Source organism: Monodon monoceros, unplaced genomic scaffold (assembly GCF_005190385.1).
Source record: "Monodon monoceros isolate NGI ecotype Baffin Bay Population unplaced genomic scaffold, NGI_Narwhal_1 Super_Scaffold_7, whole genome shotgun sequence".
NCBI lineage: Eukaryota > Metazoa > Chordata > Mammalia > Artiodactyla > Monodontidae > Monodon > Monodon monoceros.
Genome location: NW_021703784.1, coordinates 55370980 through 55386940, shown reverse-complemented (window position 1 = coordinate 55386940; position 15961 = coordinate 55370980). Strand labels below are relative to the sequence as shown.

The window sequence follows — 15961 nt, the reverse complement described above, 5'->3', positions numbered from 1 at the left end:
CCAGCCGCTCCGCAGCATGTGGGATCTTCCCGGACCGGGACACGAACCCGTGTCCCCTGCATCGGCAGGCGGACTCTCAACCACTGCGCCACCGGGGAAGCCCTAATTCTAGAATTTGTGTCTTCTAAACATTGAAAGGGACCTCAGAGGTAACGTGGGAAGGCTCCTAAACTGTATCAGCGAGGAGCACCCTCTCTCGAGGTGCTTACTCCCTCCCCTCCAGGGAGCATCCCTTGGGTGCCAATACGGGAGAAATATGCCTGGGACTCCCTGACAGTCCCAACTTTGCGCTGAAGCCAGGAGCACACCTCACCCCAGGACAGCTCTTCACAGAGTGGTTGGCAGTGCACGAGCCTCCTCACCCCTTCTCCCAGTCATTCCTCGTGAGAAGGGGTTAAATTCTCTTGAAGCATTCCCATCCATCAGTGACCTTCAAAGGGTGCTTTGCCAGTCCCGTAGGGGAAAATGGTGATGTTCTCTCTAACACAGGTTAGAGAACTGTGTCTCTAACAGGTCACCCTGCCCACCACCCCACCCCACCCCCTGCCCCCGCCGCCCAATTCCAAAGACGTAATGTAATGTAGCCTAAGACTACATTAAGTCCTGGCAAATAAAACATGCTGCTAGCTGTGGTACTGTCAGCAAAAATCTTTGAGGGTTTTAGATGAGAGCTGATGCTAAGCTAAATATCAAACCAATAGTGGTCAAAAATCAACTAATTGAGTACCTAACGTATGCCAATTGACATTTAACCTTAGTGCCATTCACTGACTCCCATTAAATGTTGTCTCTGAGCAGCTTCCCTTCTTGTAGCCTGTCAGTGGCCTTTGGCTTTATGGAACTATCAGCAGGGCCCCAAGGCCCCAGCCTCCTCTGCAAATCCAACCATTTTCTTAGTCTCTACTAAATACAACTTTGTCAGTCCTAGGAAAGCTAATGACCCAGAGGAGAAATTCTATTCAATCAAGTTCTAGAGAAAAGAAGTCCCAGGAAACCATGAGAACTCAGAGTAAGGGCCCCTGTACCCAGCCTAGGGAAATTTCTTAAAGTCACATTTGAGCAGTGTTTTGAGGGATGAGTAGGAGTTGCAGAACAGAGAAAGATCAGAAGTATCAGCTTGTACAAAGGCCTAGATGCAGGAAGATCTGTTAGTCTGATAATTCAAGAAGACCATTAATGGCTGGGGTAGCTAGGACGATGTGTGTGGGTAAGATGGTTCTGCGTTCCCTTCATTCTCCACTGGGAGGAACTAGAGGGACTTCCGCCCTCAGAGAAGTCAGGGAAGTGGGGAGGTGTGCTATGTGGGCCAGGAGAACTGTGTGGTGCTCTTACTTGTTCCTTCTTTCTGCCCATCCTTTTTGTGCCAGGCCTTATGCTGGGCACAGGAGACAGAGAGAGGAGTCCGCTAAGCCGTGCCCATGGGAAGCCAGAGGGGCAGGGGGGTAAGGGAAGGGGCCACAAAGAGGTCTTGCAGGAAAAGGTGAGATGGAGGGGTCTGGCTGGCCCTCCCCTGACACCCTGATGTCACCCACTCACTGCAGACCCTCTTTCAGCAGTGCCAGGGGCTCACCGAACGGTTAACCTCCCCCTCTAATGAGATGCTGTGAATGCTGCTGGAAGTTTGAGGTGGGCAAGTAACTGCAGGGGCCAAGTGCCAGGGCGGAAAGCTCCATCCAGGATGTGCCCTTAAAGAGCAGGCGGGATAGAGAGCAGGTAGAGAAGGAGAGAAAACGTGCGTGACTGTCAGAAATGTGATACACATCAAGGCAGCTCTGCACCGAGAAACACGTCAGACTTCTGTGACCCTGTAAAAACTGAAATTGCCTCTCAAACACAAAGGGAAGCCACGATCACCATCTCCTTGAGAAGCCTTTTACTTCTGCGACCCCTTTCCTACCCAGGCCCCTCAGGTCTGGGGTGGGAATAAGTGAGGGCCCAGCTGGAGTCCAGAGGACTGGGTTTCAGTCTGAGCTCAGCATGACTTGCCACGTCGCCTGGACCCCAGTCAGTCAGAAGCATTGGTTAGGCCCTACTGTGTGCTGGGTGCTGGGGATCCAGCAGTGAACACAGCAGAGCCGGCTCGTGCCTTTCTGGTTCAGTCCGACCCCGACTGTGGACACCCCCTGCCCCTCCCTGGCTCCAGGTTCCTTCTGTCAGGCCAGGGCTGGACTTGTGACCTCCAGAGGCACTCCCTGCTCTCACTGAAGTCCATCTCCTTCTTCATTAAGTCTCTGCCTGGCAGACTCATGGCCCTAATTTACCGGCATGGCCTTTCCCGGACTGGGAGAAGTTACAAGGGCAGTTAATATTCCTGTGGTAATGAACTTGGCTGCCTTCAGAGTCCCCGCCTTTGCCCCCCAGCCCTCCCTCTCCACCTCCACCCTCTTCCCTCAGCCCTGCCTCACAGCGATTTGCCCGGGGATGGCCAGTCCCATGGAGACCCCCTCAACTAACCCTTCAGTGTACTAGTGGGGAAGTTGCGGCCCAGTGAGTGCAGGAGCCCATCCAGGTCACACAGGGTGTCAAGAGCAGAGCAGATCCAGAGCTCAGGGTGCCCCCTGGGGCCATCCCTGCCCTGCTCTGGGTCTGAGTATCTGGCAGTGCTGCCCCACCTCCAAACTCTGTATCTCCACCCCTGTGGTCATTGCCTCCTGTGGCCAGACCTGTGGTGACCTGGAGATGAGCAAAAAGCCAGCAAGGAAAGGGTGGAGAGCTCTCTTCAGCCTCCATCAGCAGCTTCCAGGAGGCCTCAGAAACCTGCTCCAGCCTCTTGCAGGCAGACACTCTGATGGGGGCTCCTTCTCAAGGGAAGGGGCATCTCTACGCCTCTCCGAGAGGAGAAAGGGGCTTGTTCTGGACCCGCAGGCTCTGAGGTCCCCCTGCATGAAACTCATCCTTCCTGAGCCTCTCCTCTCTGCCGAGCATCTGCTGAGATGGACCATACCCGGCTCCTGTGCTCAGTAAAGATGGGGTCACTGTGATAATGGAGGCATGGGGGCCCCCAAACTAAGGTGACCATCCAAACTAGGAAACTTTGGAGAGTGAAAGGGACCTCTATTAATAATTACACTGGGACAAGAATAAACTAGGACTGTACCAGGCTGTTGGGCCCTGGGCTACAATGACTTTTGACAAGACTTGGAGGGGAAAAGAAAACGTGCCAGACTGCTAGACTAGCTAGTCTGCCAGCTCTAGATAACTAATACACTCCCTGTTCTTGCCCCCGTCCTCCAGCCATGCTAAACAACTTCCTGAATGCTATTCTCTAGCCACACCAGACTACTCAGATTTTAGTAACAGAGCCCAGCTAGCTATTCCAGGCCCCATACCTTGCTCACACAGTACCCTCTGCCTGGGATGCCTTACCCCCAACAGAGAGCGGCAGGACAGCTCAATGGTTCCCTCTGCTTTCCTGACCTCACCCTCTTCCTCCTGTCTCTGGACACCCCCCCAGACCTTCATTTGGACTGATTTGTTTTCTGGCCCATTGTCTGCACCAGACCAGACACTCCCTGCAGGGGCTGGGCCCAGTTCCCTTTTGGGTGCCTGACCCTGGCGCACAGAGATTTCTGAGCGCCACGCCCCACAGAAGACCAAAGCGCAGAGGAAGAGGTATCACGCAGGGCTCGCTCTGGCCTCCCTCTGCTGTATGTCTGATGCCCACTCCCTTTAAGTCCCACAACCTCTCACCTTGTTGAGCTGAGGCTGCAGTTATAGAAGATGCCTGCATGGTCAGCTCCTTGTTACTATTCAATAAAGTGAGAGAACAGAAAGAAAATGCAGCTTTAGAATATGTAATCATGTAAAACATAATTTAGCTTTAGCTTTTAGACTTTGACTTTTTAATACAATTATAGCTTTCTGGCCCTCCATTTGGGATTCTTGTCCAGCGTCCTATCTGGGCAACATCTGCCACTGACAGCCTGTCTCAGCCTTGGTTCCTTGACCCAGGGAGCTATAGTGACATCTATTGGCCAATTTGTGAGAGTGGGAGCAGTTTTAACTTTTTTCCGTACATGCGCCATCTGCTGGTGAACATGGGAATGTTCCTTCTTTCATTTAGTCAAATCCATTCAGCAAATATTTTATAAAGTGCCTACTATGCGCCAAGCACTATGCTAGGAAGAAGCTGGCAGTTGTTCTAGGCACTTTACATATATTAACCCATTTTAGATGACAATTCTATGAAGTAGGTGTTATTATTCCTACTTTACAAATGAAAAAACTAAGACAAAGATGAATAATTTGCTCATTGCTAATAAAGGAGTCAAGTTGGGGTTAGAACTCAGAGCCCATGTGCTTGCACCAAGAACAAGTAAATAAACAAGTAAGATACCTCTTATGAGGGAAATAAACAGAGTGTTGTGAGAGTGATGGGAAAGGTTTTCCTTTGAATGGGGTAGTCAGGCAGGCTCCTCTGAGAAGGTGGCTTACCCTGAACAATGGGAAGGAAGCATCTCTGCAAACCGCCTAGGAAAGATCAATCCAGGCAGAAGAAACAGCAAGTGCAAAGGTTCTGAGACTGAATATTCAAATATTGAGTGGGAGGCCAATTATGACCATTCTACCCCTAAATACCTCTCCAATCAGTCCTTCTTCTGCTTCCCCACCTGGCCCCAACCTCTACATCTCTCAGCCGGATCCCTGTCCCAGCTTCCTTCTTGATCCCTTTGCCTCCAGCCTTCCCCTCCAGTCCATCCTCTGCAATGCAGCCAGAGTGATCCTAAAAGTGCATGGAGCTGATCCATCTCACTGCCCTGCTTAAAACCTGTCCCACCGTCTTCTGGATAAAAAGCTCTTTGAACTGATTATCTTTAACCTTCCTCCCCATGACTATGGTCTGCTCCCATCTCCTGTTAGCTCTTCTGGTTCCCTTCATTCTAGCCAAACCGAAGTCCTTACAATTCCTTGAAGGTCCCAGGTTGTCTCACCACCTGGGGCTTCCCATGGGCCACCCCTTCTATCTGGAATGCCCATAGCCTCTCCTCACCTGCTTAACTGCTTCTCATCCTTCAAAACTCAGTTGAAGCAATTCCCTTTCTAGGAAGCTTGCCTTATTTCCTATCCCACCCGCCCCTCTTTAGTGCTCCCATGGCACGCCATGAGTGTGTGTCAGCCCCCATCTCCAATATCCCTCAACATCAAGTCGAAATCTTTTTCGTCATGCCTTACATTCCTGTGAATTCGTGAACCCCTTGAAGGAAGGGATTGTCTTATTAATCTTTGTGTCTTCAAGGTCCAGCATAAGCCCCAGCAAATGGTACGTGCCCAGTAAATAGTTTGCGGTTTGTGAGCTACAGATTGTTTAGTTTCTTTTTTTTTTTTTGCTTTTTATTGAGATACATATTTGCAAAGAGTAAAAACCCACTCTTTTTTGGCATAGTTTATTTTGACAATCAAGATATGGAACAGTTCCATCACCCCCCCAAATACCTCCTGCTGCCCCTCTGTAGCCAACCCTTCCTCAACTCCAGCCACTGGCAACTAGTGGTCTGTTTTCCATCCCCATAGTTTTGCCTTTTCCAGAATGTCCTATAAATAGATGCATACATATTTATCCTTTTAAGTCTAGCTTCTTTCACTTAGCATGATGCATTTGAGATTCATCCTTGTTGTTGTACCACTAGTTTGTTCATTTTTATTGCTGAGTAGTATTCCATTGTATGGCTGTACAAGAGTTTATCCATTCACACTAGCTGAAGAGCATTTGGGTTGTTTCCAGTTTCTGAGTTATGAATGCATCCATTATTAACGTTCACATACAGGTTTTTGTGAGGACATAACTTTTCATTTATTTTGGGAGTGGAACTTCTAAGTCTTATAGTAAGTATCTTTAAACTTATAAGAAACTCTGCCAAACTGTTTTCCAAAGTGTCTGTACCATTTGGTATGCCCACCAGCCATGTGTGCGTTCCAGTTCCTCCACACCCTTGCCAGCACTATTTATTGGGAAGAACAATTGGATAGCCTTTGCACCTTTTTGGAAAATCAGTTGATATATACAGGTCTACTTCTGGATTCTGGCGTTCATTCCATTGATATAGATGTCTATTCTTTCACCACTACCACACTGTCTTCATTACTGTAGCTTCATAGTAAGTCTTGAGATCAGTTAGTAGGCAACTCCAATGTTGTTCTTCCTTTAAAAAATTGCTTGGCTATTCTAGTTCCTTTACCTTTCCATATAATGTTTAGGATCAGCTTGTCTACACATACAAAAGAAAAGAAAAAATTCTGCAGAGATCTTGATTTGGACTGCACTGAATCTATAGTTTGTAGAGAATTGACATCTTCTAATCCATATTGAATCCATATTCAACATTGAATCTTCCAATCCATGAACATAGTACATGTCTTAATTTGTTTAGGTCTTCTTTGATCAGTATTTTGTGCTTTAGAGATGTACATAGAGATTATGCACATATTTTCCTATTTATACCTAAGTATATTTCCATTTTGGTGCTATTGTAGGTGGTATTATCTTTTTATTTGGCATTGTCTTTTAAATTTCAAGATCCAGTTGTTTGATGTTACTCTACAGAAGTATAATTGATTTTTGTATACTGATCATGCATCCTCATTGATCATCCTCTTCTTCTGGTTTTTGTATGTTGAGTTATTTTAGATTGTATCCTGGACACTGTGAATGTTATGTTGTGTAGACTCTAGGTCCTGTTATAATCCTTTTTTTTTTTTTTTTGCGGTACGCGGGCCTCTCACTGTTGTGGCCTCTCCCGTTGTGGAGCATAGGCTCCGGACGCGCAGGCTCAGCGGCCATGGCTCACGGGCCCAGCCGCTCCACGGCATGTGGGATCCTCCCAGACCAGGGCACAAACCCGTGTCCCCTGCATCGGCAGGCAGACTCTCAACCACTGCGCTACCAGGGAAGCCCCCTGTTATAATCCTTGATAGAACGTTGATTTTGTAGTTGTTGTTGTCGTTGTTTCAAGAGGTTATCAACTGATTTAGTTTCAGACCCAATTTGTCTGTTGGGTGGTGGGTGGTTCTAATCGCAGCACAAATCCACAAGAGAAAGGAGAAATAAAAGGGAAATCTACCCCATGCAGGTTACTTCTCCAAATTTTTACTCCCAGGACCATTTGCCTGCTTTTGTTTAATTTTCAGAGTCATTAGGTAGCTGTGTTTTGTATTTTTGTCCAGGGTTTTTATGTAATCAGTAGGAGAGATAGGCTGTAGTGGACTTACTCTGTTTTGGCCAGAATTGGAAACTCCTACACAATTTATTTTGATTTGCTGAAATTTTTAAAAGCTAAGACAAATGAAGTCTCAGAACACCATGAAGACAGTGACAGGAGAAAAGCTCAAAGCTAAGAGGTAACCGCAAAGACCTCTTCCATGTTTAGAGCCTTGTTTAGGTGTCAGGGCACTCCTTCTAAATTGTGGTATCCAGGCCAATAGGATTATTTCTGTTTTTTGGATGAGAAGATTAAGGAAGAGCTGGTGACTTGCCTACTTGGTCTCAGATCTAATCCCCTGACCTTCTCCTGCTCTGTATTGCAGGGCATTGACCATTGCAAACTACATTCCCCAAGATTCCTTGAAAATTTTTAATTCGAGTCTGCCATTAGGAGGGCAGAAGGAAAGGAGAAATCAGAGTATTTCCCCCACCCTCTTGCTTTGGGCAGCATCCCAGGAACAGAGGCTTTTCTTCTATGGTCTGGATTCTTCAGCTACTCTCTCCCTCAACAGCCTTATTGGGCTTCCCTGGTCCTTAGCGCCGTAACACCACCTCTTCTCCCTTGTCCTTCCACCCTACAGATGGTAGTGATTTCCTATTGTACCTGGGTTGCCTTACATCCCATTTGCCCTTGCAACAGTTTCATAACCAGTTTCTTTGATTAAATTCCTGCTACTGATATTCTGGCATAGGCTCTGTTTATCTGGACTTGGACTGATACAGTCCACGTGGGAGGGCAGAATCAAAGATCTAGCTCATGTCTCCTGATTCAGATGTCAGTGTCTGCCCATTACCCTTCTCTGGCTGGGAGCATCAGAGGAAAGAGACCACCCTCTGGCCGACCAGGAGGGCAATGCACTGATCTAAGTTGCACATTATTCTACAAGAATGTAAAAAACAAAATGGTTTCACACATATGACCAATTTTCTAGGAAAGCCATCTTACATTCAGCAGTATCTTCCTTTCGTGTTAATATGATACACTGTCATTTAGGACTCTGAATCTTCCTCACCTATATCCCCACTCCTCCCATGTGTTCTTTTGGAACAGGCAGTGGGTAAGTCATGGAAGACTGAAGTGACTTCGGGGAGACCTAGCAGAGCAGGAGATGAGAACTGGGTAAGAACCAGAGCTGGGACTGGGACAGGACTCCAGCTGAAGTGGTCACTGGGGAGAAGATGGGATGGCTTCACCCCAGGAGCAAACCAGGGGTCATGGGATCCAGTGGTGTCTGAGAGGGATCAGAGGTTTGGCAACTTCCCCAGGCCCAAAGGCTGGTAAATGGCAGTGAGGGGAGGAGAAGGGGGTGAGCAGCCAGGTTGGAGTTGGGGCCACCACCTGACCCAGCTAGTCCAGGGCAGCAGGGACAGCTTCTGCTGGTCTATGTCCTGCCATGGGCTTATGAGACAGAAATAAAAGCACAGCCAGCATCTGTCATAAAAGACCTTTAATGGTCTCCTATTTATGGTTCTTTTTTTCATTAGAACTGTCCTGTTAGAGTTGAATAAACTGTAATAACTTATCTGACATAATAAGGAATGCCACAGGTACAACAGATAAACCTGGCAGGTGGCCCAGGAATAAGGGTGTCACAAAAGAATCACTTAACAGAAGGGCCACAGACCTGGAGACCAGTCTCCACCACCTGTCACTCCTCACACCCAGGATCCACACACAGTACCAGGTTAAGTGCCGGCTCCCACTGGAAAGGAATACGCAGCCCCCTCCCCTGGCATCTGCGGCTAGACCCCAACACTGAGCAGAGATGTCCCAGGAAGACGGTCCATCCAACCATCATCCCCCGAGTGCTCCTGGATCTCCAGGGCAGGCCGTGACGACACCCCGAATTTGTGAGCCCCCCTTCATACCCACCTCTCCCATGACCCTTGCAGTAATCCCTTTGAGTTGGGCAGAGCCGGGCACTATCTCCATCTTACACAAGGGGAAACTGAGGTCAGGTTCCCAAGGGCACACTCACACTGAACACAGAATAGCATTGGGCACTCTTTCTCCCATGCCACGTGGCTTGCTGTGCCCCAAGTCTCACATTTCCACCTGGATGCCCTGGGTGGGGGCTGGGCAGGATGCTGTGCCAAGGGCTGGTCCAGGTCTCCCCGAAGTGCCCACCTCTTAGTCAGCCCCAGTGAGGGACCTGGGCAGAGGGACAGACCAGCAGGAAGAGAATTTGGGGGACTGGAGGTAGGGAACCAGCCTCTCTTCAGACACCCGCCTGTTGCCCACACATTTAGTTGACCACAGATGTGGGAATGTAATCCGATTAGAATTGCTCGAGGGAAATTTGCTGCTTAAAGGGTCTCTGGAGGAATCCTGCCTTCATAGGAGGGACTTTTGTCATAAAGTCCTCCCTTGGCATTTCTTTTACTAAAGCTGGCTGTATATAAAGAGGAACCTAACTCTAGTTTCTCTTCCCACCACGCTGTCCATCTGCCATCTCATTGGCCTGGGCCGGGGGAGTGGGGTGTCACACTGGGGCACAGACACAAGTCCTGGGGTGGGGCTGGGCCTCTTTGCTTCCTCCATGGTCCCCCACAATGCCTGGGCCAATTTCAGGGCCAAGACCCATCCTCACAGCACCAGGCCCCCGCCCAAATGAAACCCAGGCCGGAGCTTCAGTGGGGGTGGGCTACAAAACCATCAAGTGTGTGTGTGTGCACGCACGCGCACGCGTGTGTGTATGCGTGTGAATAAGCAAATGCTTGGGCCTGGGTCTGTGACCCAAGTTCCAATAGGACGATACTTTGTATTGGAATGCTAGAGTCATTCCAACAGGAAATGCAAGAATAGAAGCTGGGCTTGCTGGTCTAAGATCAAACCTCAGAATGGTGGTTTGAAGAAGTTTTTCTCCAAAAGAAAGTTTAAAGGTGAAACCTCAATAGGCAAGACAGATAAAAGCAGAGTTGTTCTGGTGGAAGTGGGAATGGCGGGGAGGGCTGGAGACCTATCCTTGGCCTCCACCCCCATTCTCCCACCTTAGCAGCCCCTGACAAAGCTCTGTGGCACACCAGGGGTTCCACAGCACCTGGTTTGAAAACCAGTGTGTCAGAGTCTACGGGTCATGGGTCCTGGGGAATCTGTGCTTTGACTTCCCTTTCAGGGTGAAGAGTTGGGAGAGAGTGATGGGGGGAGGATGCTCCCCCTTCAACGGGCCTCTCTTTGAAGCCACTGTGCAGTGAGCCTGCAGGTAGAGGCGGGGTACCTGTGGTAGAGGTGGGGATCCTGCCCCATGGGTAGGCCATTCCAGTCCTGGAAGGAGAACAAAAGTGAGGGAGCTGCCTGGGCCAGGAAAGCAAAATGCCAGGCCCAAGGCAGGCTTATGCACGAGAGTCGGGGGAGTCTGTTTTGGTCCTTGCTGACTTTAAAAACCAGAACAGGTATAGGCCTACGTCCACAAGACCCTATGAGAGTCCAGGACTGGGGCCTAATGCCTTCCTCTGGGATGGGTGGAGGATGTCCAGCCCCCAGTCGCTGGCAGGAGGGAAGCTGCCTCTGTGGGCTGCTGAAACAACCGGGGATGCGTCAGCTGGGGCTCAGATCCCAGCGTAAGAGGCCTGGGTTTTCCCCGGACGCAAATCCCTCCCAAGTGTCACCAAGAAGCGACAACTGGCAGCTCTGGTTGATCCTGGAGGGGGTCTTACACTTTGAAGGGAAGGGGCAAGCAATTTCTATTCCACTTCACCCTTGGGGTTCTCTAGTGGGGTAGTGGGGGGGGGTTAGCACCCCTCGGCCTGAGGGACGAGGCTCTCCCTAACCTGGGATCAGATCCAACGCTTCCTGGCCTCTGACACCAAGGTGTGCCCCCGCCCCCTCCCCCCCCAATCACTGACACAATCCATGTCCAGTCTCTCTGTCTTGGTTGCTGGGACCACTGCCCGGAGACACAGCATTCCTGAATAGTATCTGAATTTCCCTCTTGGCTGGGTCACCAAAGCCAAACTGGCCTCGTCTCATCCTGGCTGACCTCTGCCTAAGTGACACGAGAGCAAGAGATGAAGATGGCTGGGAGGGCTCAGCCAGTGGCAAACTTCCTGTGTGACCCTGGGCTACCCCCCCCCCCCCGCAGCGGCAGGGCCACAGCCTGGGCAGCCATGTGCAACTTACAGAGCTGACTTGCATCTCCTCTGGGCCTCACAAGTTCCTCGAGTTGGGCGGGAAAGGGATGGCTGTCTCATTTTACAGTTAGGGAAACCAATCCCAAGAGGTTGAATGAGTTGCTCAAGCTCCTCAGCTGGGTGGTAACAGCCAACACGGACAGGCATCGTGGACTCGCAGGCCAGGGCGCTCTTCACGGCACCACGTGGGACCAGCTTGTCAGCAACTCCCCCAGCTGAACCAAGACCCCAAGTGAGCCCACTCTCAGTTTGTCTGGGCTCTGAGACTGAGAAGGCCCGTGGGGCCCAGCCGAAGGACTCTGTCCTTATCTTCACGGGGACTGAACTCTTCTCTAGGCTGGGAGGCTGAGGAAGTCCAGCTGGCCGTCTGCCTGCAGACTTTCACCCCGAGCCATGCTCTCCCTTCCTGCCCAGACTGCTATCTACGTGCCACCCGCATGGCCCACTGCAAAGTCTCAGTGCGGAGAGGCATGGTCAGCACAGGCTCCAAATGTGTGGACAGAGAGAGCCAGTACTGTGGGCTGGTGCCTGGAGCCCAGCGGGGCTCCCCCACCCCCAGTTTCACTCCAAGGGTTCCCCTGGACAGGCTGACTCCAGATGGAGAGGGGCCCTGCAGAGAAGAACTCAGTCATGCTTAGGGACTGCAGGAGAAGCGGGGTCTGGAACCAACCAGAAACTTGGCAAGATGATCTGTATGTTCTTTCTCTCAGGAAGAAGCCTGAGCATCCCACTGGGCTGCAGTGCATGTCTGTGCAGGAGGGCGCCCAGCCCAGGGGCAAGTGGGGCTAAACTCCAGCCTGTGACCACTCAAGAAGCTGTGCATTCCAATGTGGGTGGAATCCGCTTGGAAGGGACACCATTTCTAATTCACATCAAGGCACCATACAGACTAGCAGCGATCATGGAACCCTGAATGCAATGGCCCCCTCGCTACTTCCCATAAAACTTTCCCTTGACCATGAGCTTCCTGAGGACAGGGGCTGGGACTGACCCAACTCTGTGTCTCCACTGCTCAGCGCCAAGTGGAGAAGTTGTCAACCAAGGATGGTTAAGCCAAATTCAAATGAACTTGACCACTGCCCTTCTGCAACCCTGGGCCCAAAGAGTAAATAAAAGGCTAAACGGGCCCATGATACTTCTTGCAGCTGGAGAAATTTCAGTTCAACACTGGGATAAGCCCAATATGGTGAGTGTGATTTTGAGGCGGAAGGAGGTCAAGAAACCAGCCTGAAAAAGCTTTTGTGTGACCGGGTTAGGGATGGGGGAAGAGGTCTATTTGTAGGCAAGTGATCACCCCAAATCCTAAAGGGTCTTATACCAGCCCCAAATGTTCCAGAGGACAACCCTGAAGAGCATATGCTTGCCATGCATTGTTCCAACAACTCATTAACTCTCCAGCTGCCCAAATGAGGTACAGACTGCCCAGCAGGTTTTGGGAGGGGCTGGGTGCAGCTGGGACCACAGAACTGGCCATGGGTGTGTGACTGCCCCAAGCTGACTTGGTTCTGACCAGGAGTAGGGGTCCCTAGGGTTGAGTCTCCATGAGATTCAGAAGGGAAGGGCTGGGGTACAGTGCCAGGCACGTGAACTGGGTAATTTCACCATGGAACATGGTTGCTCGGTCCACCCCAGGAGGGGCTGAACTGAAAAGCGTTGAGATGCAACTTGTACAATAAAATTTTGCCATCTCCCTTTTCACAAGTATGGGACAGGGATAGAAAGGAGCAAGAGATCCCCTTGCCCTGTGAATCAATATATTTGCTTGGGTGTAAGGTAAACTTCAGGACATCCAAAGGGGGTGTGAAGTACTGGAGGGCTTATCACAAGCTCTTCCCCCACCCACCTCATACAAGCTCTGTCCTTCTGTAACACTCGGGCCCTAGGGCCAAGCAGCTCATGCTAGCTATGGCCACAGCTTGACATCACACAACCACTCAGGAGCCCAAGAAGGGCCTTTCTCAGGCCTGGAGTGGGTGTGGGGTGGTGATGCTAGGTGCTCTCCATGGCCCTGCCACCTCTGGGGTCCAGTGAATCCTCGCTGGTAGCAGACAGATCAGAGTCAGTGGCTCGGGCTCCACCCACCAGACCAGAAGCTCTAATGTTCACGAATTCTTGGAGGCAGAGCTGGGAGGGCCCTTTGTGATCATCTGGTCAAACCCCTTGGTTTTCTAGGTGAAGAACTGAGGCCCAGAGATGGAAAGGAACTTGCCCAAGGTCACACAGTAAGTGAGCAGTAAAGGTCAGACAAAAACAGATACCTTTTAACACTTTCTGCCTCATTGTCTGCCTGCCCTGTTGCCCTGGAAATGCCCCATGTCCCAGTCACACTAACACTAGCCAATGGGTACTGGGTACCCATGACACTGGGAACTACTGGGGCGGTCATCAACTCCCCAAGGAAACAAAGGAGTCCCCCCCCTTCCTTTTAGGTGAGGGCATCCTGATGGACCCTGCCACCTTCTGGGGAAGGACCCTCTTTGACTGTGGGCACAGTGACCTCAGGTGCTCTCTCCTAGCCTGCAGGGGCAGCCCAGCCCGGCCCTGGAGAACTGCAAGGGCAGGAGGACACCGGTGGCCCTCACTTCCCGCACCAGTAATCACTTCGGGGTCACTGATCACTCTTAGGTCTACAAAGGAAGGGAGCTGGGCAGACTCTCATCCTCCCACCCGGCCCCCATCTCTCAGAGTCACCCTTCAGGAAACCTCCTCGGGACCTTGGTGCTTTCTGAAGACCCCTCCCTTCTCTCTCTCTTTCTCTGTGCATATTTGTAGATAGGACACACACACATAAGATACAAGGCAGTTAGGATATTACATCCTGACGATACTGAAATAGACTTGGGCTACTTCACACAACTTGCCTTAGACTAGGTAACTGCTGGTAAGAAAGTCAGTCCAGCTACTTTGCTCCATTCCTGGGGTCCACAAACCTTCACCAATGTCACTGTCAGTCACAGAGGGACATGGGGGGGGGATGGGAGAGGAAGGGGAGAGGTGTTTGGTGGGTCCAAACTGCGAAAAGAACTGCATGGAGAATCTATCCACCGGTCTGCCCCTCCCAGCCAGAGGTTGGCCTTCGATTCGGTCATGTTTTAGCTGCCAGAACTGTGTTAATCACCTGGGACGGTGGACATCCTCTCACGTGTCTTGAGCCCCCATCCCCGCCCCTCCAAGCCCTCGCGCCCCATCTTCCCCTTTCTACTCCCCATCCCAAGTCAAATTCCAAGACCAGAGCCATGTTGGCCTTTCTGGGGGTCAACAGGAAAAGAGGGGGGGATGGAGAGGTGACTGCAGTGAGAGTGGTGAGGGTGGTGCACGTGGCCCTGTTGGCATCGTGACGGGGCCAATCCTGAGGCCAGAGGTTCACCACCGTGACCTGAAAGACCACTGGGGCCCCCGGTAGAAGCTGGAAGAACAAAGGGGAGGGGGAACCAGGGCAGGAAGAAGACAAACAAGCATCCTAGTGCATGAGAGTGGACCTGGAGCTGCCCGGAGGGAGGGCCAGCCCCAGTCTATCTGTCGTTGGGCTGTGGAGAGCCGGTACCGTCCTCCTCTTCCTCTTTGTCATCCTTCATGCCTTTCAGTCTCTGGCGAGCAAAGTCCTCAAACACAATGTCGTCGTCGCTGGTGGGAAAGACAAGGAAAACGGGTGTGTTTGCAGGGCAGGGAGAGTAGACTTATCCAGGGGCTGGAGAGCCTGCACAGCCAGGTGGGACCCAGAGGCTGGCCTCAGATAGAAAGGCCTGCCAGGCTGGCACATCTGGATGCCCATCAATGACAGTGGGACCAGCCAGTTGTGGAAATACCAGAGGGAGGCATGAGTTTGCCTAAGGGCTGGAAATTGACCTGGTTCTTGAGGAGTTGGGGTCAAGGGACACATAAAATTGGGAGGGGGGGTCAGTGTGGCTGGGTTAGGGCCAGAGGAGGAAGTTATTCCCACAAAGAGGCCAGGCCACCAGTAGTTTCACAGCATATTCTATTCTGAATCCCCCAAGAACAGGCCCAAGGAACCCCATTCAACCACCCGAAGAAAGCACTCCTGTTTCCTGCACAGGAAGCAGTGGGCCTGGCTTGGAAGAGAAAACCCCTTTTCTCCAGGGAAGTGTCAGCTCACACTCTACCCTGAGGGATCTTGGATAAGACAGGGTCTGTGGGGGGCAGGGAGGGGGGTAGGCCAATCTAAATAGGGGGGCAGAGAAAATGTGGGTGGGAAAAGAGGGTGCCTGAGGGGGTTTCAGGGCTAAGGGCTGCTTCTAAGAACAGTAAGTTCCCTTCTACTATAAGACATGTCCACATAGGCCCACCCAAGGCCCCAGCCCCACAGAATTCAGCCAGCCGCATGGGGTGTCCTCATGGCGTGACTTAAAACCCCATATGCCAAATATCTCCTGGGGGACAAAGGAAGTGTAGATTTGGAGCTGGAGCGAGAAATCTGCTTGGCCCTGGAGGTATTTCCTGATGTTCGCCCAGGTCCTCCCCCTCTGGCCACTGTCTGGTGACACGACAGCCTTCGACCGCAGGGGAATCCACATTGGTCCTCGGGAGTCAGAAGCAACAAGATCCCCAGAAACTTCCCCTCCCTACAGCCTGATTCCACTGGTTGGGTGAAGGCCGGGCAAGAGAGTCCCAGCC

At 51.2% G+C, this 15961-nt stretch overlaps 1 protein-coding gene and 1 pseudogene across 7 annotated transcripts in view; both read right to left on the bottom strand.

Annotated features, from left to right (window-relative positions):
- Positions 1–5593: 5593 nt before the first annotated feature.
- Positions 5594–12843, bottom strand: LOC114887692 (annotated as a pseudogene).
- The window catches only part of ARRB1 (arrestin beta 1), an 81688-nt gene continuing 71320 nt past the window's right edge, over positions 5594–15961 (bottom strand). For 5 of the 7 annotated variants that reach the window (XM_029209510.1, XM_029209508.1, XM_029209509.1 and 2 more), the window contains exon 16: positions 5594–14953. In XM_029209510.1, the coding sequence (XP_029065343.1) occupies positions 14842–14953 (112 nt within the window). In that variant the 3' untranslated portion in view covers positions 5594–14841. The remainder of the gene's footprint in view (positions 14954–15961) is intronic. The other 2 variants (XM_029209505.1, XM_029209506.1) reach the window with 2 other exon arrangements.